This window comes from Diabrotica virgifera, chromosome 4, assembly GCF_917563875.1.
Source record: "Diabrotica virgifera virgifera chromosome 4, PGI_DIABVI_V3a".
In the NCBI taxonomy this organism is placed as follows: Eukaryota; Metazoa; Arthropoda; class Insecta; order Coleoptera; family Chrysomelidae; genus Diabrotica; species Diabrotica virgifera.
Genome location: NC_065446.1, coordinates 89952091 through 89977130, shown reverse-complemented (window position 1 = coordinate 89977130; position 25040 = coordinate 89952091). Strand labels below are relative to the sequence as shown.

Sequence of the window (25040 nt, the reverse complement as noted above, 5' to 3'; positions counted from 1 at the left end):
GTTAATTTGTTTGATTCGATAGGAGATGGCAATATTTTTTTATTAATACCCTAAAAAAAAAAACTGTTTTTACCTTTTTTTGTTTCGCCGTCTCTTCGACTATTGGTTTAGGCTATTTCAGTAAGTTTTTAATTGCGTGTAACGAATTCGCATTCAAATGTTTAAGCGTTCATCTCTTCGTTATACGTAGTTCACTTGAGTTTATTTTGGTTATTCCCATACAAGTGGTGTTGGTGGGAGTGTACCCTTTATTTTATTTGTTCCCGTACAAGTGGTGTTGTTGGGAATACTCCCTTTATTTGGAGTTACTGGTAACAAATTCGCATTAAAATATTTGAACGTACATACTTGTACTTGTTATACAGTAAGTTCACTTTATTGTTGATTGTACTTGATTAAAAAATGCTTCGTCCTGCAAGGACAAAGTAAATCAAGTCAGCATACTACTAGCTTTGACTAGTGCGTGTGTTTTTATTTAAGTCTTGGATCCAAGTTGTTGATTTTATTGATTCGCATACCGCTGGTATGTCTGTCCCGGATACTAAAATAAATCCGTGACATTGGACATTGTTTGTGTTGATTGTGTTGAATTTGCATACCGTTGGTATGTATGTCTCGGACTGAAAATCCGTGACATTGTTGATGTAGATTTTTGAAAATTTTGACATTGAGTAAGTCCAGGTAAAATTTTCTTTGGCATCATTGCGTTTAATTTTCGATTTTATTTATTGAATGAAACTTGATACTTCCTTCGTCGTGGCCAGACAAAGTGAGGTGAGATCTACACCACTATCTTTGGTTAGTGTGTATATCTTTGTTTTTGGAGTTTGTTTATATAAGTCCTGGATGAAAAGTCCATTGGTACTTTTGTATATAGTTGATTCGGTTTGAGTTTTTTTTGTTATTAGTGGACGCACTATAACAATTTTTTTTTTTTTAATTTAGTTTGCTTTTTTTTGAGTTTGCTTTTGTTGATTCTATCTTAGTTAGGTTAGGTTAATATAGGTTACAGTAGGTTAGGTCTACTTGTGTTGATTATATTTTTATTGGGTAGATATTACTAAAGGTGTTCTTGACATCTACCTTTTTTTTCAAAATTATATTTTTGTTTTAACGTTTTGGTTTTAAATTCATCTCTTGTCTTACTGGGAGTTTCCTAACATGGGAGATTTTCCGATGAGATTAATCCCGGAAGATTTTCAAGGAACTTTGGCCATCCTTTCTTCTTCTTTTTTTATTAATGAGTTTCGACTTGCAGTTGGAAGTATTCCGATTGCTGGTTGGAAGCTTGATGAATTTTATTTTGATTATTGAATATACTGATTTGTTGGCCACCCGCCTATGCTGAGCTGGAAGCACTTATCTTTTCCGTTTCCAGAAACTTCAGCACTGGTCTGTTCCACCTTTTGGTTAGGCTAGAGCCATTTTCATAAAAATCTGCCATTGGTCGTTGTGCTTAAAAGCCAACGAACCTTACCTGGTGTCTACTCTTCAAGTCGAACATCCAGTTTAACTTTGTGTTATGAGACTACAGATGTTAGTCTTCTTCTTTTATGGTATCGTTCCATTTTATTTTTGTGGTGTCTATTCCGATTTCAAGCTGTGGTTTATCCCAAGTTAAAATCGTGGGGAGGCTGTGTAACGATGCAGAAACACGTTAATTTCTTAAAAGAATTCCATCTCACTTGGAGAAGAAAAAAATCTCGTATCACCCTGTATGAGTGAAATTTCGCCGTGAAAAAGTTCCCAAGTAAGAATCGTAATGTTCCTGCGCTTTAGCGTAGATTGATTTGTGTGTCATTTTTCTTACAGTCTCAAGAATGTTTATGCGATATGGACTATTCGAGAATTTAGGTGTTTACACAAGTGTCTGTTCCCTTGCGGTAAACAAAAAATACGACTGAACCTTGAGTGGGTCATTAGTGTTCACCATAAATATGATCGACTTTACGGTTCTCTTTAGAGTTAATTCGTTTTCCGTGTCAACTCGCATCCAAAGTAAACATTGAGAAATTGATCGAGGTTATCCAATAGCTCTGTTTGTTGTTCGTATTACTTAAGTCAGCTTAATTAGGAATGAATTATGATCAATCTTTTGGCGTGATCTAATGGAAACATCTAGCAAATGTAAACACTTTAAAACTTATTTCTTTTCCAAACTAATAGTCGCATACTCAGGATTTAATGAAAAGAATGACGACGCAAAAATATAAATCGTCGTATTCTGTTCTGATTTGCTAAACATTGTGTCATGCAAAACCACAGGGCTTAGCATTGGTTAATATTTGTCATCTGAAATCACGGTATCTCATTTTTGATTGGCTGGACTAACGTTTTGTGATATTTTGGGAGAAATGGTGCTTTTCAGGGTTGTTCATGTTTCTGTAATTGGTTGCGTGATTCGTCAATTATTTCGTCATGCAAAGGACAATATTTGCTTGATTGGTTGGTCGGATCATGGTGTGTGAGCTGAAGGAAAGGTGGTATGTTTTCTAGGGTAGGAGCGATGAGGAGGTAGCTAAGATGAACATTATCGATTAGCTAACTGGTGAGAGAGGTCGAACTTCTGATGATATAGTGTCCAGTGATGTCTTCAAAAAACACTGGGAGAGTTTGCACAGTTTGCATTTAGGTGCAAATATGGAGATTGTGAATTTGGCTGCAGAGTTTGATGTCGGCAGTCAACGACCTTTATTTTCGTCTAGAGGACACCCCCTGTTCCTTTTGGAACACATTTCATATTAATCATTTAAGCAGTTCTTATTAATAACCATGGTGAAATGAAGTCGTGTATTTACGTCACAACAAGTTACTTAAGTTATTAAAACCAGTAAAGCATTGCTGAACTTTTCAAACTAAATACTTTTGTAAATTCGAAAATGTACCACATCAGTATTGTATTTTTGTGGTAGTAAAGTGAAAAGTGCTACGACCGTATACCTGGACTTTGCGTTGGAAGCTGCAGGACATTAAAGCGGAGACACAAAGGTACCTAATTAATGTTGTATTTATTTGTATTTGTGGACAATACCTCTTAAATGTAAAACCAGAAAGAGGTCAACTTTAACTTCTTTTTTTATAATTTTTTGTTTAATAAATAGTATTAATTTTCAATAATGTTGGCTTGTAAATAATTATCCATCTCCCTTCTCTCTGGTCAAGTGAGTAAGAAACAACCAGGTAGGTTTTATTTATCTTTTTTATCTTTATATACTTTATATTTATCTTGAAAAGATTATTTTTATTTAGTTGCCTTTTAATTTGTTGTTTGTTTTATCTAAAGAGTTTTTCTTTGTCTTCCCTTTTAAAACTAAAAGATCAAAGTGGCGCCCTTTTGGCTTAATATTGATTCATTGTTTATTTAATCCTTTTGTCCATTGTGTACTAATTTAGCTCTAGTAGCTATTTTCCTTTTTTTAATTTTTTTGTCTATTATTCATATATTTCCCAGCTAATAAGAAACTATAAAGAACCACCCCACACCTCTAACCGATTCTGAGCAACGGAGCCTTCGTTCATCCCATATGTGTTGACAATTTTTTCTCCTTTCCATTTTATTGCCACAACAGAAAAACAAAAAAATACATGATATTCAGAAAAGCAAATCTGACTTTTTTTGTTTTTCGGGATTTTTGGTATCTCTAACAATTTTTAAGTTATTTTGAAAAAAAGCATTTTTTTCAAAATTTAAATTTTTTAAAATTTTACTTTGAAACCAAAATTTTTTCAAAAATAAGCACTTTGAATCGATGAAACTTACAGATCATATAAAAACAACATAAGAAAAATAATTTGTGGAGCGGTAACGATTAATTTCATTTAAGTTGCTAATTAGGGGTAGGTCTTCCCGATTTTTTTTTGCAAAAACAAAAGGGACCAACTTTGTTTTGAGCGTAACTTGCTTAAATTTAATGCTAGAAACTTTTTGTAAAAACAAAAATAAAGATTTTTTTAAACACTTTAAAAAAGTTATAATGGGTTTTCCCCAAAACAGTGCTTAATTGTTTCGATATTTCACGTCGAAATATTCTATTTTAAATTTGGTGAATATGAATATATTTTTCATTGGCTATAACTCTAGTTCTACGAGATCCAGAGACCTAACGCCTACTCCATTTTTTTTATTTTTTTATAGGCTATACTTTTGCTAAGAACGTTTTTTTCGACAAAATAGTTACTTTTTGAGTTATTTGCGAAAAACCGTCTAAAAATGTGGTTATTTTGTTGAAAAATGAACATATTCACTCGCAAATAACTCGAAAAGTGTTGACTTGGCGAAAAAGCTCTATAGAACAAAAGTTACTTAAAATTAGTTAGTTTACCCATTTCCGGACTTATTTTGGACATATATTTTTTCACCCCCAAGAGGGGGTGAAAGTCACCCCCAGGGCAAAAGCACACATCGGCACAATATCACTTTTTTTCTTTGACATGTAAGCTATACGCATGCCAAATTTCATGTCAATCCAAGCGGTTCTTTAAAATTTAGAGCAAAAACCGTGAAAGAATGGACTATATTAGATATGCGGACGATACGGTCATATTTGCAAGTGACATGGAAGATCTACAGTACATAATACAACATGTATACAATGCTTGTGAAAGGTACGAACTGCAAATGAATCTCAAGAAAACGAAATCAATGATATTCTCAAAAAAAAAACACAAAATATAGATAACCTGATCATCAACAATACAACGATCGAAAGAGTAACAACATATAAATATTTAGGAACGTGGCTAACCGAAGATGGAGATCAAACAAAGAAATCAGATTTAAAATAGAAATGGCAAGAAACACGTTCATAAAATTGAAGAACTTACTTTGCAACCGTAACCTTAATCTAGAGATCCGCACAAGAATGCTACATTGTTACGTTTTTTCTACTTTGCTATACGGCATGGAAGCGTGGACAATAAAACAGTCTAAAATCAAAAAATTAAACTCCGTTAAGATATGGGGCTACAGGAGAATCCACAGAATATCGTGGACTGAAAAAATAACTAATATAGAGGTGTTACAAAGAATGAAGAAATAATGTGAAGTCATAAAAACTGTTAAAATTAGAAAGATTCAATATCTGGGTCATGTAATGAGGGGCGAGAAGTACGTATTACTTAGATTAATTATGCAAGGAAAGAGAAACCCAGGACGACGCAAAATGTCCTGGCTAAGAAATTTGAGAGAGTGGTTCGGTTACAGCTCATTAGAATTATTCAAAAGTGCGGCCACTAAAATTAAAATAGCGATGATCATTTCCAACCTCCGATAGGGGAAGGAACCTGAAGAAGAAGAAGTGATAAACTGTGATAATAATTTATAAATTTTTGACGTTCACCAGCAGGATAGAAATAGATTTTATCCCATGGGATACAATGTGACGTTTCAGCAACTGAACAGAGGTGGCAAATTATGTTTGTAGTTATAGGTCTGGATCCCGCGTATGAAAAAAAAGTTGATTAATAGCAAGCTGAAAATTTGTTAATAGCTTAAGGGTGTCTAGTCGGATAAACTTTGATATATGGGAACACTGGAACATGGGCAGATTTATTTGTGGAACAGGTTAAAAATTTGGAACGGTCACACCACGAAAACGGCACATTTATTTTGTCCGACGGAACAGACTTAAACTCTCCGAACAGATATTAAACTCTCATGCAAAAATCAGACTGCTATTTTTCACCTGTCACAATTCCTGTCATTTGACATATTCTACATGTTCCACTCATTAAAACGCCCATTTGGTGATAAATAGCAGTCTGATTTTTGCATGAGAGTTTAATCTCTGTTCGAAGAGTTTAGGTCTGTTCTGTCGGACAAAATAAATGTGACGTTTTCGTGGTGTGACCGTTCCAAATTTTTAACCTGTTCCACAATTAAAACTGCCCCTGTTCCAGTGTTCCCATATATCAAAGTTTGTCCTACTAGACACCCTTAAGCTATTAACAAAATTTCAGCTTGCTATTAATCAACTTTTTTTTCATACGCGGGATCCAGACCTATTATAGAAAGTTACAGTTACAGAAAAAACTTTTATATTGAAAATTTGGAAAACATTTTAAAATATAAATATTTTAAGAATATTACATGTTTTGAATTATAGTCTCAATGTGTAAAGTTTAAAAAAGGGCGCATCACTGGATGCGCCCCTACATATCAAAAAACTTTAAAATTGTCAGTCCCATTACCGATTGTCTATTATCTGCCCAAAAATTTAGCTTGAGATTGTTTAGAGAGATTGTAAACGTGGGGTTAATAAAAAAATTATGTTATATTAGGTGGTGTCCTAATCAAGTATGTACATATAAAATGGAAAAAAATATAAAAAACAGGAACAGCAGGAATTAGAAGGGACGAAAAATAAAGAAATGGGAAGAATGAGAAAGAAAGCTTAATTTACTTACGTTACAAATTTCGTCGAACGTTATAGTCCTAAAAAACTTTGACTGTACATACTTATCTCTAATTCTTTTTCCAACTTTACCATTATCTGTTGTTGATAATCCCTTAAATCCACTGAATATTGAACCTGGACTTATATCAAAAACCACTGTTAACCGTTCTATAACATTTAAAACTGAAAAATATAAATTAAAAATGAATAAAGATTTTCAATTTCGTTGCATCTCGAAGAGAGTAGCCCCTCATCAGGAGATACATAATATTAGTCCAGGGCGCATCTGTTTTGAGATGGACGTTGAGAGGTGATTCATATTTTTTTGCAGAAATTGCTTGGAATTAACTCATATAAAAATAATTAAGTTATCCTCCCACTCAAAAAGGTCCTGAACATTGTTTAAATAATCAAAATGTCAAAAAATGAAGGAAAAATTCGATTTTTTTCTTGGGTTTTTGATTATAACTTTCAAAGTATTCACTTCCGAGAAAAGTTGCACTGACATAAAAGTTACGTAATTAAAGTTCATATCATATAGGCTTGGTTAGAAATTTTAAAAATTGTCATAGACAAGGCGAAAACGGCGGGTTCGAAGGGAAAAATATTCCCATGAGATTTTTTTGCATAATCACATTCGTGAGACATCCCAGAATAAGGTTCAAGAAGTCGCCCAAGTGAAAAGTGGGCCAATTTTTTTTTAACAATTTTTTTTTTAATACAATTGCAAGAATCAATATTTTTGGCCCGAACAATTTTTTTTTAAATTTTTTGGACCATTCTGGACAAAAAAGGTCTCTTATAATTTTTCTCTAAAGTTGATCGTTTACGACTTATAAGCAATTTAAAATTGAAAAAAACGAAAAATGGCGATTTTCAAGGCTTAATAACTCGGTTAAAAGTTATTATTATGAAAGTCAAGTTTGAAAATCAAAGTTTGAAGCCCCCCTACAAGATCCTGAAGAATTTTTGTCATTATTACTTTATCGTACTATATACGTAGTATAGTATAATAGATAAAGTTATAGGATCGTGCAAAAAAAAATTTTTCAGATTTCACTTTTTTTCGACGTTTTGAGTCCCCCTGAGTCTAAAAAGCAAATAAAAAACGCTGGACGGAAGGGCCGTCCGAGAACTTTATCGTGCCGATCTATTATCGTTATGGTACTAGATATTGGCATTCTATAAAAATAACAAAGTTACTCGTTATTTTGATATTTTAGAAACACCTACTGTACTTAAAAGTATTTTATGGTTCTACGCATCATTAATTCCTGCATTTGAGAAAATGTTCGATGCCATATTTCGGGGACACACTATAGATGTGTAGATTATTGCATAAATCAATAGAATATTATAGTCATACTTTCATTTCAAATTAGTTCATTTTTCTGAGAAATTAATAGTTTACAATATTTGCATTTCATTCTATTTCGATTACGCCAGTCAATGCGCGAGATTAAGAACAAGATATTATCTCCAAATTCTATCCTACTGCATGGATTTTAATGAAATTTTGGGAGTAGCCCAATCTCCTAATTCAAAGTCTATCCTATATACTATGGAGCTTTTATCATGGGGGAAGTTCCCACCACTTCTCAGGGGTGAAATATTTTTATTTTCGAATTACATGGAGAAAAAGGAAGATTTTTAAGAAAATTTAAAAATTCATTCTATAATTGGATCACATTTTTTAAAAAAAACCATTCATTTTAAACCCGTTTAACTTTTTGAAAATAGAAATAACACTATATTAAAAGGTATTGAGAAGAAAAACAATGCATTTAAATTATGGTGGATGGGGAGTTAAATGTATATACTTTTCATTTTTCCTTAAAGTACATTAGTCATTATATTTTTTGCACCATATCTCGCTTAGTTTGTAAGTAACCGACATTTAACGGTGCTCGTTTTAAAGGCCTTTTCAAACACTACAAAAGGTGTTGGTAGCATTATACACCTAAAACCTACCGTTCCTCTGTTATTTCAAGTTGAATACACCAATTTGAGCATGCACCAAAAAACAAACTATTTTCACCTACCATATCTCTTTTTGTATTATAAATAGAACATTTACGAAGGAACGAATCTCTTTATTATTTATAATCTAAAAAATGTTTTATATAGAGTTTTTAGTTCGATGCATAGTTTTTAAGGTATTCACAAAAAATCCGTCCGAAAAGGTGTCATTTTTCAATGAAAATGGCCAATTTTCAACTACGCATAACTCAAAAAGTATTGAGTTCTCAAAAAAAAGTATAGACCAGTTTTTGCTTAGAAATAGGTTCTTTAGTCACTTCCGTGCTTATTTTGACCAACAAATTTTCCACCCCCTTGAAGAAGTGGGAACCGCCCCAAGATAAAAGCGCCATAGTATATAGGGTAGATTTTGTTTCTTGAGCTATTCCCTACTTACTGTGAAAATATCAAGTAAATCAATGTAGTAGGATGGAATTCGGAGCCAAATACCCTCATTGACTGCCCTACAATAATGCTCTGCTATGAACGCGTGAGAGAGGACACACTTAAGATTATAACAAAATTTCTATTTACCGTAACTTTTCGAGTTTTTGAGCTACAGCAATAAATTTTATGTCATTGGAAAGGTAATTTTGCATTCTTTCAAAATGTATTAAAATATACAGGGCGTATCAAAAAAATTAAGATTTTTTATTCATTTCCGGTTCAACCGGAAGCCATGTTTTTGGTAAAATTTATTGTGATAATAGATAATAAAATACCATATATGCCTGCAAAATTTCAAATTTTAGTTTCTATTAAGAAGGAAGTTACGGGCACTCGAATATTTTTTTATAAAAAATTCATAACTCCCCTCCTATGGGGAGTTAAGATATATGACTAATGTCATTCAATTTACTGATAGGAGATCAAAAATATATCAAAAAATAAAAAAATTCCTTGGAGCCATTTTTGAGAAAATCTAGTTCAAATTTATGTCAAAATTTGACCCCTTAAATATAGGCAACCCGTAACTTTTTCTGAAAAACGATAACATCTTTCTTATAGCCCCATCTTTAGGCTATATAACGACTTTTTCAAATTAAACTTATCTTCAAAAACTTTTTAGATAGATAGGGAAATGTGTCGGGGGGGCGGTCGGCCATGTTGGCCGCCATTTTGAATTTGGAAATGTCAAATTCCGTACTTTTATTTACCTATCGATGAGCTTACTTTGAGTTGAATTTCATTTATTTCTGTCAAAATTTGCAAAAATGGGCCCTAAATAACCCCCCTATTTCGGCCCCCCTTTGAGAGATTTTTTTTAAAAGCTTAGTTTCTCGACAAAATTCTCTTAAACTTACTCATACCGAATTTCATCAAAATCGGTCCAGTAGTTTTTGCTGGGCGGTGGCGACATACGTACGTACATACGTACGTACGTACGTACGTACATACTTCCGACATGTTTTTTTTATTTGCTTTTTAGACTCAGGGGGACTCAAAACGTCGAAAAAAAGTGAAATCTGAAAAAAATTTTTTTGCACGATCCTATAACTTTATCTATTATACTATACTACGTATATAGTACGATAAAGTAAAAAACATGTCGGAAGTATGTACAGCTGGTTCCTAAAAAAACTGATACGACTCTTAGTAAGATTTGATCATTTTGAGCAGTGTATAATTGGTCTGACATTATATTATATTTATTATGACAGACAAATAATAAAATAAACAAACAAACAGCCATTTTTGAGGTTGAAGAGTTGAAGTTATCTGATTAAATTTAAAATTTGGCAGTGACAGTGACAGTATGTAAATAATAAGTATTTATCCTTCAAAATATAATAAATAAAATATAATTAAACTCATATTCATTATATTACACCTCATCAAAAGCTTTTTACAAGAACATAGTCAGCGATTTTGACATGACTTAGAGCCAGACTACATCAAGATCCCCTATAAATCGTGCTGGTTATTGCCTTGCAGCGAGACAAAAAAGAAAAATAAGAAGAAGAAGAAAATACACTGCTCAATTTTCTACAAAATACGCTTTAAGAGTCGTATCAGTTTTTTTTGGAACCAGCTGTACGTACGTACGTACGTACGTATGTACGTACGTATGTCGTCACCGCCCAGCAAAAACTACTAGACCGATTTTGATGAAATTCGGTATGAGTAAGTTTAAGAGAATTTTGTCGAGAAACTAAGCTTTTAAAAAAAACCTCTCAAAGGGGGGCCGAAATAGGGGGGTTATTTAGGGCCCATTTTTGCAAATTTTGACCGAAATGAATGAAATTCAACTCAAAGTAAGCTCATCGATAGGTAAATAAAAATACGGAATTTGACATTTCCAAATTCAAAATGGCGGCCAACATGGCCGACCGCCCACCCGACACATTTCCCTATCTATCTAAAAACTTGTTTAAGATAAGTTTAATTTGAAAAAGTCGTTATATAGCCTAAAGATGGGGCTATAAGAAGGATGTTATCGTTTTTCAGAAAAAGTTACGGGTTGCCTATATTTAAGGGGTCAAATTTTGACATAAATTTGAACTAGATTTTCTCAAAAATGGCTCCAAGGAATTTTTTTATTTTTTGATATATTTTTGATATCCTATCAGTAAATTGAATGACATTAGTCATATATCATAACTCCCCATAGGAGGGGAGTTATGAATTTTTTATAAAAAAATATTCGAGTGCCCGTAACTTCCTTCTTAATAGAAACTAAAATTTTAAATTTTGCAGACATATATGGTACTTTATTATCTATTATCACAATAAATTTTACCAAAAATATGGCTTCCGGTTGAACCGGAAATGAATAAAAAATCTTAATTTTTTTAGATACGCCCTGTATATTTTAACATATTTTGAAAGAATGCAAAATTACCTTTCCAATGACATAAAATTCATTGCTGTAGCTCAAAAACTCGAAAAGTTACGGTAAATAGAAATTTTGTTATAATCTTAAGTGTGTCCTCTCTCACGCGTTCATAGCAGAGCATTATTGTAGGGCAGTCAATGAGGGTATTTGGCTCCGAATTCCATCCTACTACATTGATTTACTTGATATTTTCACAGTAAGTAGGGAATAGCTCAAGAAACAAAATCTACCCTATATACTATGGCGCTTTTATCTTGGGGCGGTTCCCACTTCTTCAAGGGGGTGGAAAATTTGTTGGTCAAAATAAGCACGGAAGTGACTAAAGAACCTATTTCTAAGCAAAAACTGGTCTATACTTTTTTTTGAGAACTCAATACTTTTTGAGTTATGCGTAGTTGAAAATTGGCCATTTTCATTGAAAAATGACACCTTTTCGGACGGATTTTTTGTGAATACCTTAAAAACTATGCATCGAACTAAAAACTCTAAGGGCCGGTTGTTCGAACGCTAATCAACAATGATCATTATTAAATATTTAATTACTGTCACCAAAACTGTCAATGTCAACTTTGTTTTAATTGCTGAAAACATAATTAATTACAATTATGAGATTTATTATTAATTATGTTAATAATTATTGTTATATTAATTGATTATAGTCTCAGAATTGTAATTAATTATGTTTTAACAATTGACATTGACAGTAATTAATTATTTGATAATGATCATTGTTGATTAGCGTTCGAACAACCGGCCCTATATAAAACATTTTTTAGATTATAAATAATAAAGAGATTCGTTCCTTCGTAAATGTTCTATTTATAATACAAAAGAGATACGGTAGGTGAAAATAGTTTGTTTTTTGGTGCATGCTCAAATTGGTGTATTCAACTTGAAATAACAGAGGAACGGTAGGTTTTAGGTGTTTAATGCTACCAACACCTTTTGTAGTGTTTGAAAAGGCCTTTAAAACGAGCACCGTTAAATGTCGGTTACTTAAAAACTAAGCGAGATATGGTGCAAAAAAATATATGACTAATGTACTTTAAGGAAAAATGAAAAGTATATACATTTAACTCCCCATCTACCATAATTTAAATGCATTGTTTTCCTTCTACAATACCTTTTAATATATATAGTGTTATTTCTACTTTCAAAAAGTTGAACGGGTTTAAAATGAATGGTTTTTGTAAAAAATGTGATCAAATTATAGAATGAATTTTTAAATTTTCTTAAAAATCTTCCTTTTTCTCCATGTAATTCGAAAATAAAAACATTTCACCCCTGAGAAGTGGTGGGAACTTCCCCCATGATAAAAGCGCCATAGTATATAGGATAGACTTTGAATTAGGAGATTGGGCTACTCCCAAAATTTCATTAAAATCCATGCAGTAGGATAGAATTTGGAGATAATATCTTGTTCTTAATCTCGCGCATTGACTGGCGTAATCGAAATAGAATGAAATGCAAATATTGTAAACTATTAATTTCTCAGAAAAATGAACTAATTTGAAATGAAAGTATGACTATAATATTCTATTGATTTATGCAATAATCTACACATCTATAGTGTGTCCCCGAAATATGGCATCGAACATTTTCTCAAATGCAGGAATTAATGATGCGTAGAACCATAAAATACTTTTAAGTACAGTGGGTGTTTCTAAAATATCAAAATAACGAGTAACTTTGTTATTTTTATAGAATTCCAGTATCTAGTACACTTCGCGTAAAAAAAAACTGGTACAACTCTTGTAACCGAAAATCGTGTTTTTCAAGTTGTGTAAGTTGATCTTGTCACAAGTGTCATTCCAATTTCTAGGGCAACGTTGCCAGTTCAACGAAAATATTATATCAAACTAGGTAAAAACGGGGCTGTGCGACAGACCGCATTTTTTAATATACTAAAAACTAAAACAATTGTAATTTTCCGTCATCTCAATTAAGTATCCATATATATTGATTCGTGTTTTATTATAATTTATGAAAATATTTCAATTCAAAAATAATGATAGATAATAAATCTTGACATGACTTTAAATTATTATGTTTAATGTCAAATGACAATGACAAAACTGCATTAAGTTGTGTAGAATAAATAAAACATACTGGAAAAATTAAAAATTTAATTTGAAATTAATACAAAATGAATAAATTTTACAATTCGAAATATACATTTTAAATGTTATTTTTTTGTATTTAGATTTAGTGCAATTCCGTTATTTGTGATGGCAACGACGAAGTGATTCACGAACAATAATTGTCAGTCTGAACACAGGTTTACATTGGGAAAAAAAAGTGTACCAGTTTTATATGACGCGAAGTGTACCATAACGATAATAGAGCGGTACGATAAAGTTCTCGGGCGGCCCTTCCGTCCAGCGTTTTTTATTACTAAGCTGTTATTTTTAAGTAATAATAATAAGCGCTATGCACGTGTGCGGGGCTGTAAATGCTGAGTGCGAGAGAGAAGCTATTCCAGCAGTCCAATTGTGCATCTTACTCGCACTCACATTTACAGCAGCGTCAATACGATACAACCACTCATTGTTATTAATTAAAAATAACAGCTTAGTAGTAAATTAATGACACAGATTTCTTCAGAATCATGTAACAGCGACTTTAAACTTTGATTTAGTCACTTTCTGACTTTCAAAATAATAATTTTTGACCGAGTTATTAAGCCTTAAAAATGGCCATTTTCGCGTTTTTCAAATTTTAACTTGCTTATAACTCGAAAAAGATCAACTTTAGAGAAAAATTATAAGAGACCTTTTTTGTCCAGAATGGTCCAAGAAACCTAAAAAAAATTAGTCCGGGCCAAAATATTAATTTTTGCAATTTGATTAAAAAAAAATTGTTAAAAAAAAGTTGGCCCACTTTTCTCGTGGGCGACTTCCTGAACCTTATTCTGGGATGTCTCACGAATGTGATTATGCAAAAATATCTCATGGGAATATTTTTCCCAACGAACCCGCCGTTTCCGCCTTGTCTATCACCCATGTTGCAAAATAGCAATAATTTCGAAAAAAACCATAAAAAAAAACAAGTATTCGCATTTTACGCTTTTCTACCATTTATGCTACACTTAGGATCTTCATATGTTACCCAGAAAAACTATATGACATAATAAAACCATACTGTGAATTTTATTAAGATCGATTTAATAGATATTGCAAAATAAATTTTGCAATCCAGCTTTCGCAAAAAAATTCATTTTTTCAAAATGTTACAGGACTGAAAATAAAGCAGATAGCAAGTTGAAATTTTTTTAACATGTAGAAGAATACAGTATGTACCTTTCATTTGCAATTTGCAAAATTAAAATCGGTTAATTACCACGGCGTCAGGATTTTTTTTTAAATAAACATTAATTTTTGGTGCTATGCGCAGGATAGCGATGTTTGATTCACACAAGTTGATTTCCACCAAAATTTTTGCCAATCTTTATCTAATATATTATTTTCTTACTCTATATTTTGTTGTATTTTAATATTTTCATTCCACAAAAATCAAACTAATTTGATTATTGTTTGTGAAATATTGTTTAAACAATTGCATGTGTTTAAAAATAATAAACTTTTATTCTCTAAGTTAAAATATATGAACAAAGAAAGTTTTTGCTAAAAAAAGTGTTATTTCAAAAGAACAGTGTATGTGTATTTATTTTGCAATAAACGAATTTATTTATTTATATCGAAATGTACTAAAAATTAAAATTTATCAATCATTATCAAAGGTAATTGAAATGCCCAATCAGAGCAAGCTATCCGCTATCCTGCGCGTAGCACCAAAAATTAATGTTTATTTAAAAAAACTCCTGATACCGTGATAGTTAACCGATTTTAATTCTGCTAATTACAAATGAAAGAAGCAGTACTCTTCCATATGTAAAAAAAAATTCAATTTGCTGTCTGCTTTATTTTCACTGGTGCAACATTTTGAAAAAAAAAATGAATATTTTTTGCGAAAGCTGGATTGCAAAATTTATTTTGCAAAATCTATCCAACCGATCTTAATGAAATTCAGAGTGTTGTTTTACAATATCATATAGTTTTTCTGGGTAAAACATGAAGGTCTTATGTCTAGCATAAATGGTTGAAAAACGTAAAATGCGAACACTTGTTTTTTATGTTTTTTTTTTCGTAATTATTGCTATTTTGCAACAAGGGTGACAGTTTTTAAAATTTTTAATTAATGCTGTATTGTAGGAAATTTAATTACGCAACTTTTATGTTAGTGCAACTTTTCTCGGAAATGGATACTTTTAAAGTTATAATCAAAAAACCAAGAAAAAAATCGAATTTTTCCTTAATTTTTTGACATTTTTATTATTTAAACAATGTTCCGGACCTTTTTGAGTGGGAGGATATCTCAATTATTATTATATGAGTTATTTCCAAGCAATTTCTGCAAAAAAATATGAGTCACCTCTCAACGTCCAAATGTACTAATATTTTTACAGATGCGCCCTGGTCTATATGCTTTTCTCTCTGACTGAACCAGAATATTACTTCGCGTGCAGTCAAGGATTGCAACGAACGACAAGGCAGGGATGCCCTAGCGACATCTGCTAGAAAAAAGTTTAAGTTTCTAATCTAATAGCACATAAAATGATATTTAAAATACCATTTTATATCCTACCGGATTGAAAACAATGGAAAACCTTCTCTGGTTATACTATCCGAGGCTTCTAAAAATGCAAGCCATACGGATTCTGAGGCTATAGGAAGATGAGGGAATTTTACAATTTATAATTCACATCCCATCTGCTCAGGTGGTAAATAGAGTAAATGTATAAATTAAAAATAAATAAACATTTTCAATTTCGTTGCAACCCGAAATAGTGGAGTCACTGAAGGTGGATATGAGCTATTACCTCCGATTTCGTTCAACCTCTATAGATTTGCATGAAAATTGGTGAGTGGTTAGAGGATATCTCAAGAAGCAAAGGTGACATGGTGCCAACTTGCGCTTTTACCCAGGGGTGGATGCCACCCCTTCTCGGGGTGAAAATTATTTTATTAAAAATAACCCCATAATTAGATAAGGGGACAAATTCTAAACAAAATTTGTTATATACAGTTATTAAAATAAATCAAAACTTTTTGAGTTATTAAAGATCAAAAGAAATTTTTCGTAAAAAAATGCATGTTTTTAACCGATTTTTCATAGATAACTCAAAAACTATAAGTTTTTACATAAAAGTTATGATTACCAAAATTGAAGCTAATAAATTACTAAATAAACTCCTTACTAAAAAGCCTTTTAATGTTAACTAAAAGTGAGTTATAGGTAATTGAATGCATATTTTTTCGGTGAGTACCCAAATCTAAGTATTCAAGCTTAAATTACGGGAAAATGATGCATTTTATAACATAAACTTATTACATTTGTGAAAGTACTTAGAAATATCTATCAAATGATATACCGAACAAGTTAATCGCATTAAAATTTATAGGTCTGGATCCCGCGTATGAAAAAAAAGTTGATTAATAGCAAGCTGAAAATTTGTTAATAGCTTAAGGGTGTCTAGTCGGACAAACTTTGATATATGGGAACACTGGAACAGGGGAAGTTTTAATTGTGGAACAGGTTAGAAATTTGGAACGGTCAGACCACGAAAACGGCACATGTATTTTGTCCGACAGAACAGACTTAAACTCTCCTAACAGAGATTAAACTCTCATGCAAAAATCAGACTGCTATTTATCATCAAATGGGCGTTTTAATGAGTGGAACATGTAGAATATGTCAAATGACAGGAATTATGACAGGTGATAAATAGCAGTCTGATTTTTGCATGAGAGTTTAATCTCTGTTCGGAGAGTTTAATTCTGTTCTGTCGGACAAAATAAATGTGCCGTTTTCGTGGTCTGGCCGTTCCAAATTTTTAACCTGTTCCACAATTAAAACTGCCCCTGTTACAGTGTTCCCATATATCAAAGTTTATCCGACTAGACACCCTTAAGCTATTAACAAATTTTCAGCTTGCTATTAATCAACTTTTTTTTCATACGCGGGATCCAGACCTATTATGCTCCAAAAATTTACTTTATCTTTTATTTAAAAATTTACTCAAACTTTATCTTTTAAAAATTTTTCCAAAAAATGTTATTGTTTTTTTTTAATAACTCCGTTAATTTTTGAAGATATCAGGTTCACCTAAAAACGGTTTGAAAGATAATTCCAAAGGCTATTAAAACGCGTTGAACTTAATCTTTTAAACCCTTTACTTTTTTAAAAATTAAAGATGAAATGGCCACGGTTACATGGCTCTCGCAGCAAAATTTAAGCTTGAAACGTTTCTTTCTCGGTTATTTTTCACCCCATAGAAATGGTACAAAGGTACAATATTTGATATAAAAAAAAACTAAAGTTTGGTTATTTATTATTTTTTACGTATATTTTAAAAATTCTGATTTTTTTAAATTATATCTTTTTTTCAAAAATATGCATTCTAAACCAGTGAAAATTGTTAAAATCATTACTTATGCTAATACAAAGAAATTTTTGTAAGGATTACTATAATTAATTAAATTGATTAAATTTTTGTGGAAATGGCGTATCTTTTATTTTTCACTTTTTCCTAAAAACATCGAAAGGGTTCTCTTAGTTTCATCATAACTTGCTTAATTTTGAAGCTCTTAACTTCTTCTGGAGCTCATTTGTTAGGTATTCTGAAATACTTTGATAAGTGTTTAGCAGGTATATTTTATAAAATGCATCGTTTTCCCGTTATTTAACCTTAAATACTTAGATTTGAGTACTCATCGAAAAAAATATACATTCAATTACCCATAACTCACTTGAATTAAGAGCAAACAGTAGCGATCAACAGGGAGCGAAAACGCGTTCCAAGATTTTTTAAAGACTAAAATTTTTTATTTCATTAGTAGTTCCAAAATGACACAAAATCTAGGCATCTGATAAAAAAGTTTATTTGAAGAAAGTGTATTTTTTTGTTCTTCTTAATGGCGGTACAGGCTCGTTTTTTTTAATATTGCATTTAATTACAGAGTAATTTCCACTTACTAATATATTTTTCAAATTGGGCTCTGCACCGCCATTCTTTATTATATTACGAATACGTGTGCCAAATATCTCAAAAAAATATTCAAAATTACAGCCGCAATCTTGGAACGCGTTTTGGCTACCTGTTGATCGCTACTGTATCACCTTAACATTAGTTTAGTACTTTGAGTGAATAGTGTATTAAATTTTTTATTGTCTTCAATTTTGGTAAGAATACCTTTTTTGTAAAAGCTAATAGTTTTTGAGTTATACGTGAAAAACAGCTTTAAAACATGCATTTTTTTTACGAAAAAATAAATCTTTGATCTTTAATAACTCAAAAAGTATTGATTTATGTTAATAACTTAATATAACAAATTTTGCTTAGAATTTGTACCTCTATCGATTTATGGTATTATTTTTAATAAAATAATTTTCACCCCAGAAAAGGGGTGGCATCCACCCCCAAGGTAAAAGCGCAAGTTGGCATCATGTCACCTTTGTTACTTGAGGTATCCTCTAACTGCTCACCAATTTTCATGAAAATCGATGGAGGTTCAACGAAATCGGAGGTGAAAACCTTTAGTGACTGCACTAAAACTGCAGTTGTATCATATTCTTATTCAATCAGAGAGTACAGCAAGCATATCTTAACGGTTTCGTGGCTTCTTAGCCCATCATCAGAAAATACATATGCTCTTCTCTCTGACTGAACCAGGATAATACTAAAAATATAATTTCAAATGTTAAAGATGTTTGCTAGATATTAACACAAATGTTATATAATTTTTAAATATTTTAATAGTGATTTGTGGAACAAATAAGCCACAATTTTATTTTCACATTAAGTTTATTATATGTTTCGATTTCCACTTCGGAAGTAGTTCTCAAAATACAACAAAATACAAAACGTCAATGTTTTGTATTTTGAGGATGATTTTCCAACATCGGTGTTATGCAAGCTTGATTTATAGCAAGTTTGTTTTTTAATAAACATAATAGTTAGGGATCGCAAGCCTATTCTCACCATCTACTACTAACAAGCTAATTTTTCGTGAGTAGCTTCATTTTGACGAGACGCCCAATTTTTTTCCTTGCAACAATTTCCGTATGTGGTAGATAACAAAGATTTCAGGGATAGTCCAGCCGGATTAGACGAATAACAGGCCTAACCTTGCATGCCGAGCTGCCCCAAATTTTATTTCTCTAATCTTTAGGGAGGATCAATAGTAATGTAAATTTAAAATCTCGACTGAATTCCGCCGTTGCGTTTGCCGTCATTTTGATTTTAAACGGGAAACATTTTGCTCAATATCGCCATTTCAACTTCTCGACAAAAAATATAAGAACTAAAATTGTTGAAAATGTGATTTTCTATAATTTCTTGATTACAATTTTTTTCTCTGTTGATTACAATTTTTTTCGTGCGGTCGATATTTTTTGCGTTATGGGAGAAAGTAACTGTCGTTATTCATTACCCCCCCCCCCCCCAACTCTGACCCATATCGACCGCACGAAAAAGATTTTTTGCAATGAAAGAAATTATAGAAAATCACATTTTCAATAATTTTAGTTCGCATACTTTTTGTCGAGAAATTGAAAATGGCGGAGATATTGAGCCAAAATGGTTCCCGTTTAAAATCAAAATAACGGCTGACGCAACAGCTAAAGATTAGAAAAATACAATTTGGGCAGCTCGGCATGCAACGTTAGGCCTTTTATTCGTCTAACCCGAATGTATTATCCCTGCTATCTTTGTTATCTACCACATACGGAAATTGTTGTAAGAAAAAAAGTTGGGCGTCTCTTCAAAATAAAGATAGTCACGAAAAATTAGGTTGTCAGTAGTAAATGGTGAAAATAGGCCTGGGATCCGTGACGATAATTAATTTGATATACAGAAGGACAAATTAAAGAATACCCATGAACGAACATATAAAACACGCTGTATTTTCCTGTCACCGTGTCATACAAAAAATTGGCCAGTGCAAATACATGTAATAATTATTATTACATTTACTTGCGCTGGGCAATTTTCTTTGTGACACGATCACAGGAAAATACAGCGTGTTTTATATGTTCGTTCATGGGTATTCTTTCATTTTCCGACTGTATGTATATGAAATAAAAAATTAAAAATACAACGTGAAATACTTTTCCCAAATATTCCAGCCTCCATTGTGGTCATTCCCATCAAGACCGGAACCTTTGTGTATTTTTGTTGTCTAATTAGTTCTGTAGGCGAGCTTGTTATAAAAGCTTCCTCGTGATCGACTTCAATAGTGGGTGTAAATGGAAGTCCTTCCCGTAGTGCCATCAGTATGTGCTGCAAAATAATACACACATATATACATATATATATATATATATATATATATATATATATATATATATATATATATATATATATATATATATACCGGGTGGTGAATTGTAAAAGGGGCCATACTTCTAAACTGTTGAATTCTTGCTTCCCTAATTATTTTACATCAAAAGTCATAAGAAACTATTTGTAGAGAATTGAAATCTGTATTGAAAACAACTGGTGATATTGTTCTACGAACAATAATTATTCAAAATTTTGTAAAACTATAATACAATTTTCAGAGTAATACGCCAAAGTTAGGCCACACACAGTGTAATAATGTGTATAAGGTTGCATTTGGTGACAATGAAGTTATTATATCGCTTATTATAATATATTAACAATTTGAACTGTCAATTGTTTTATTTATTTTATCATTTATTGTTTAAAACACAATAAAGTTGGTTAGATACCCTCAGTTAAGGAGAAAGTATTAATAAATAAAATATTTTTTTCAGTCAATAGTGTGCTCACTGTCAGCTAAATAGTAACGTGTGGCATGGGGGTGTAGGGTTGTGTTGCAGAGGTAGTACCTTTTATCGGAACGACCACATCGAGTGTCATAGACAGGAGATGGTTCTTGATAACTGGTCCTCGCAAGACACCTAACTCTCACTTATGGCTCCACGTGCCACACCCCGGGCAACTGCATTGGTCTGCAGGCTAAACTAAGTGAGGGTAACCAGATATGGTGAAACTGTAACGTCTGTACCCAGAGTGGGCGGTTACAAACGGCGTCTGACCCAGAGTGGGCGGCCGAAACTCAAGCCAAGAAATGGCATGAAGGAAGGCAACGGGATACCACCTTCATTACTTATTATCCCAAGAGAATCACAATGACGTCATTTAATTATAAAATTTCCGGAGTTATAAACAGTTCCCCAATCGGATCTCCGGGGGGAACGCAGTTAAATGATAAAAGCCTAACCCAATTGAACTTACGAAGTAAAATGAAGATCGGAACATGGAACGTGCAAAGTTTGTATGAAGCTGGGAAGCTGACTAACGTAATCCAAGAAGTAAAGAGATTGAAGATAGATGTCTTGGGGATAGCAGAAACATGGTGGCCAGATGTAGGAAGGTGTGCTGTCGAAGGGGCAGTTATGTACTATTCTGGAAACCAGGATAAAAACCATAGAAAGGGAGTAGGTATAATAATCACGAGCAAATTATCTGCATCGGTAATACAGTTCTTCCCACTCTCAGACCGTATGGCCTTACTCAAACTGAAAGCCAGTCCAGTCAATATCAACATAATTCAGGTTTATGCCCCAACATCGGACTCAACAGAAGAAGATATAGAAATGTTCTACGCAGAACTTAAACAACTGCTTAGTAACGTGAAGAGACATGAAGTAAACCTCATAATGGGCGACTTTAATGCCAAGATAGGGAGAGGCAGAGACGACGATTTAATAGGCCCGTACGGCCTGGGAGAGAGAAATGACCGAGGCGAACGACTATATCAATTTTGCCAAGAGGAAGATATGAAAATATCTAATACCTGGTTCAAGCTACCACCTAGACGATTATATATATGGAAAGCCCCAGCGGACCGCCCCGAGAGTATAGTTCGAAACCAGATCGATTACATAATGGTTAACAAAAGATTTGGATCATCAATAACTAGAACTTGTACATACCCTGGCGCCGATGTTCCATCAGACCATGTCCTTCTCTTAGCAGAAATAAAAATAAAAATCACTAATATGAGGAGACCTAAACCAGAACCAACAATAGACTATGCTAAACTTAAAGATGAGAATACCAGAACAGAATTAAGTATGAAATTAAACAAAGAACTAACAAAGAATACAAAAGTAGAACTAGAAAGAGAAGTTAATTTGGATAACACATGGAGAGCCATAGAGGAAACAATGACGGATACAGTTAAAAAAGAATTAGGTTATAAACAAAAACTACAAAAGAAAAGTTGGATGACTGACGAAATCCTGGCAATGTTCGAAGAAAGAAGAAAACATAAAAACCAAGGGAACCGAGACAAATATCGAGAACAACAACAACGCATAAGAAGAGAGATAAGAACGGCAAAAAATAAGTGGCTAAAGAAACAGTGTGAGGAAATGGAACAGTTACAAAAACTACATGATGACCACAACCTACATAAGAAACTAAAGGAGGTAGCTGGAATATACAGAAAAAAGAAATTTTCTAACTTAGAAAATGAACAAGGAAAAATGGCACAAGATGATAGAGAGAGGAAACTCATATGGGAAAAATACATCAAAAATCTCTTTGCAGACGAGAGGCCTGAGATAGAAGTCGTTCAGGAACAAGTGATAGATATTAACAACCTATCTGGTCCCGAGATCATAATTGAAGAAATTACTAGAGCAATAAATACCTCGAAAGACGGGAAAGCAGTTGGACCTGATAAAATTCCTGTTGAGTTACTCAGATTGTTAGATGAAGAGGGAATTACGATACTCCAAAGATTTTTCAACCAAATCTATAAAAAAGGAAAATTCCCTGTCCAATGGCTTGTATCTACCTTTATCCCTTTGCCAAAAAAGAACAACGCAACAAAGTGTCAAGAGCACCGACTGATAAGTCTGATGAGCCATTCTTTAAAAATATTCCTCAAAGTTCTTCACTACAGAATCTCCACAAAATGCGATAAGGTTATTGGTTGCTCACAATTTGGATTTCGAAAAGGCCTGGGTACCAGGGAAGCACTAGTTGCAACCCAAGTGCTAGCTCAGAACTGCTACTATCAAAGGAAAGATGTAATGATGTGCTTTATAGATTATGAAAAAGCCTTCGATCGAGTACAACATCATAAACTCGTACATGTACTGAAACAACTCGACATAGATCAAAAAGACATTCGTTGCATAGAGGCTCTTTACTGGAATCAAACAGCTGTCGTCAAGGTGGACAATGAAACAACGCAAGCTCAAAAAATTCTCAGAGGTGTAAGACAGGGATGCATTCTCTCCCCACTACTGTTCAATCTATATTCAGAAAGTATCTTCCAGGAAGCTCTTGAGGAATGCGAAAGCGGCATCAAAGTGAATGGTACCTGGGTCAATAATATACGATATGCGGATGATTCGGTCGTAATAGCAGACAATATAGAAGACCTCCAAAACCTTCTTAATAAAATTGGAGAGCATAGCGAGAACATGGGACTTAGCATCAACATAAAAAAGACAAAGTTCCTTATCAGCCGTCAATTATGTCAACATCAAAATGCAAGACTAGCATATAACAACCAAGATGTAGAGCGCGTAAGAAAGTTTAAGTACCTGGGAACCTGGCTATGTGAAGACTGGATGTCGGATATGGAAATTAAATGTCGGATAGAAAGAGCCAGAAGTGCATTCATGAAATTCAGAAACGTCTTTACGAACTCTGACTTTGACCTAAACCTAAGATTAAGATTCACAAAATGCTATATATGGTCGGTGCTCCTATATGGCATGGAAGGATGGACTTTAAAAATGAACACAATGAATAAGCTAGAGGCATTTGAGATGTGGATCTATCGACGAATCCTTAAAGTTCCCTGGACCGCAAGAATAACAAATGAAGAAATCCTGAGAAGAATTGGTACAGAACGACAACTGATGTGCACAATTAAACAGAGAAAAACGGCATACCTGGGACACATAATTAGAAATGAAAGATATCAGTTTCTGCAAACCTTAATTGAAGGAAAGATCGAAGGAAGAAGGGGAGTGGGCAGGAAGAAAATGTCATGGCTCCGTAATGTCAAACAATGGACAGGACTAAAAAACATAGGAGACCTAATACATACTGCAAGGGATAGAGAAAAATGGTCAAACGTGATCGCGAACATCCATTAGTGGATTGCATAAGAAGAAGAAGAAGGCCTAACATGCCCACACATAGCTGCTGCGGTAGGAATACATTATATTTTTCAAACGTTTGGAATGTGATTAAATTGTAGAACAATAATTGTAACTTCTGTTTATAATACAGATTTCAATCCTCTACAAATAACTTCTCATGAGTTTTGATGTAACATAATTAGGGAAGCAGGAATTCAACAGTGTAGAATTTTACATTGAGTTTCCTATGGCCCGTTTTCCGATTCACGACCCTGTATATATATACTCGTATATATAGAACGTCCAAGAAGTAATTGGGTTACTAGTAAATAACAAAGTACTGAGATAACAGCTGGGATTAACCCTAGTACTGAGGAAGCAATGAAAGACTGGTGCTTCAAAGTGAGTGCCTTTTATTTTTGTCAAGCTTTCGCCTATTGATTTTAGGCTTCTTCAGGACTTGCTACATAGAAGAACATTCTTTACAAATATGCTTAGAGATAGAACAAACAATTCTTACCGAAATAGGTGCACTGCTGCTCAGTGAAAATAAGGACATATATTTGACCTTGTCTTTTTAGTCAGTACATAAGTAC

General features: G+C 32.9%; 1 protein-coding gene across 2 annotated transcripts in view; it reads right to left on the bottom strand.

The window, feature by feature from the left end:
• Positions 1–25040, bottom strand: part of LOC126883057 (esterase FE4-like) — a 197700-nt gene that overhangs the window by 87282 nt on the left and 85378 nt on the right. For both annotated transcript variants that reach the window (XM_050648252.1, XM_050648253.1), the window contains exons 6-7: positions 20419–20590; positions 6406–6578 (exon numbers count right to left, since the gene is read on the bottom strand). In XM_050648252.1, the coding sequence (XP_050504209.1) occupies positions 6406–6578; positions 20419–20590 (345 nt within the window). The remainder of the gene's footprint in view (positions 1–6405; positions 6579–20418; positions 20591–25040) is intronic.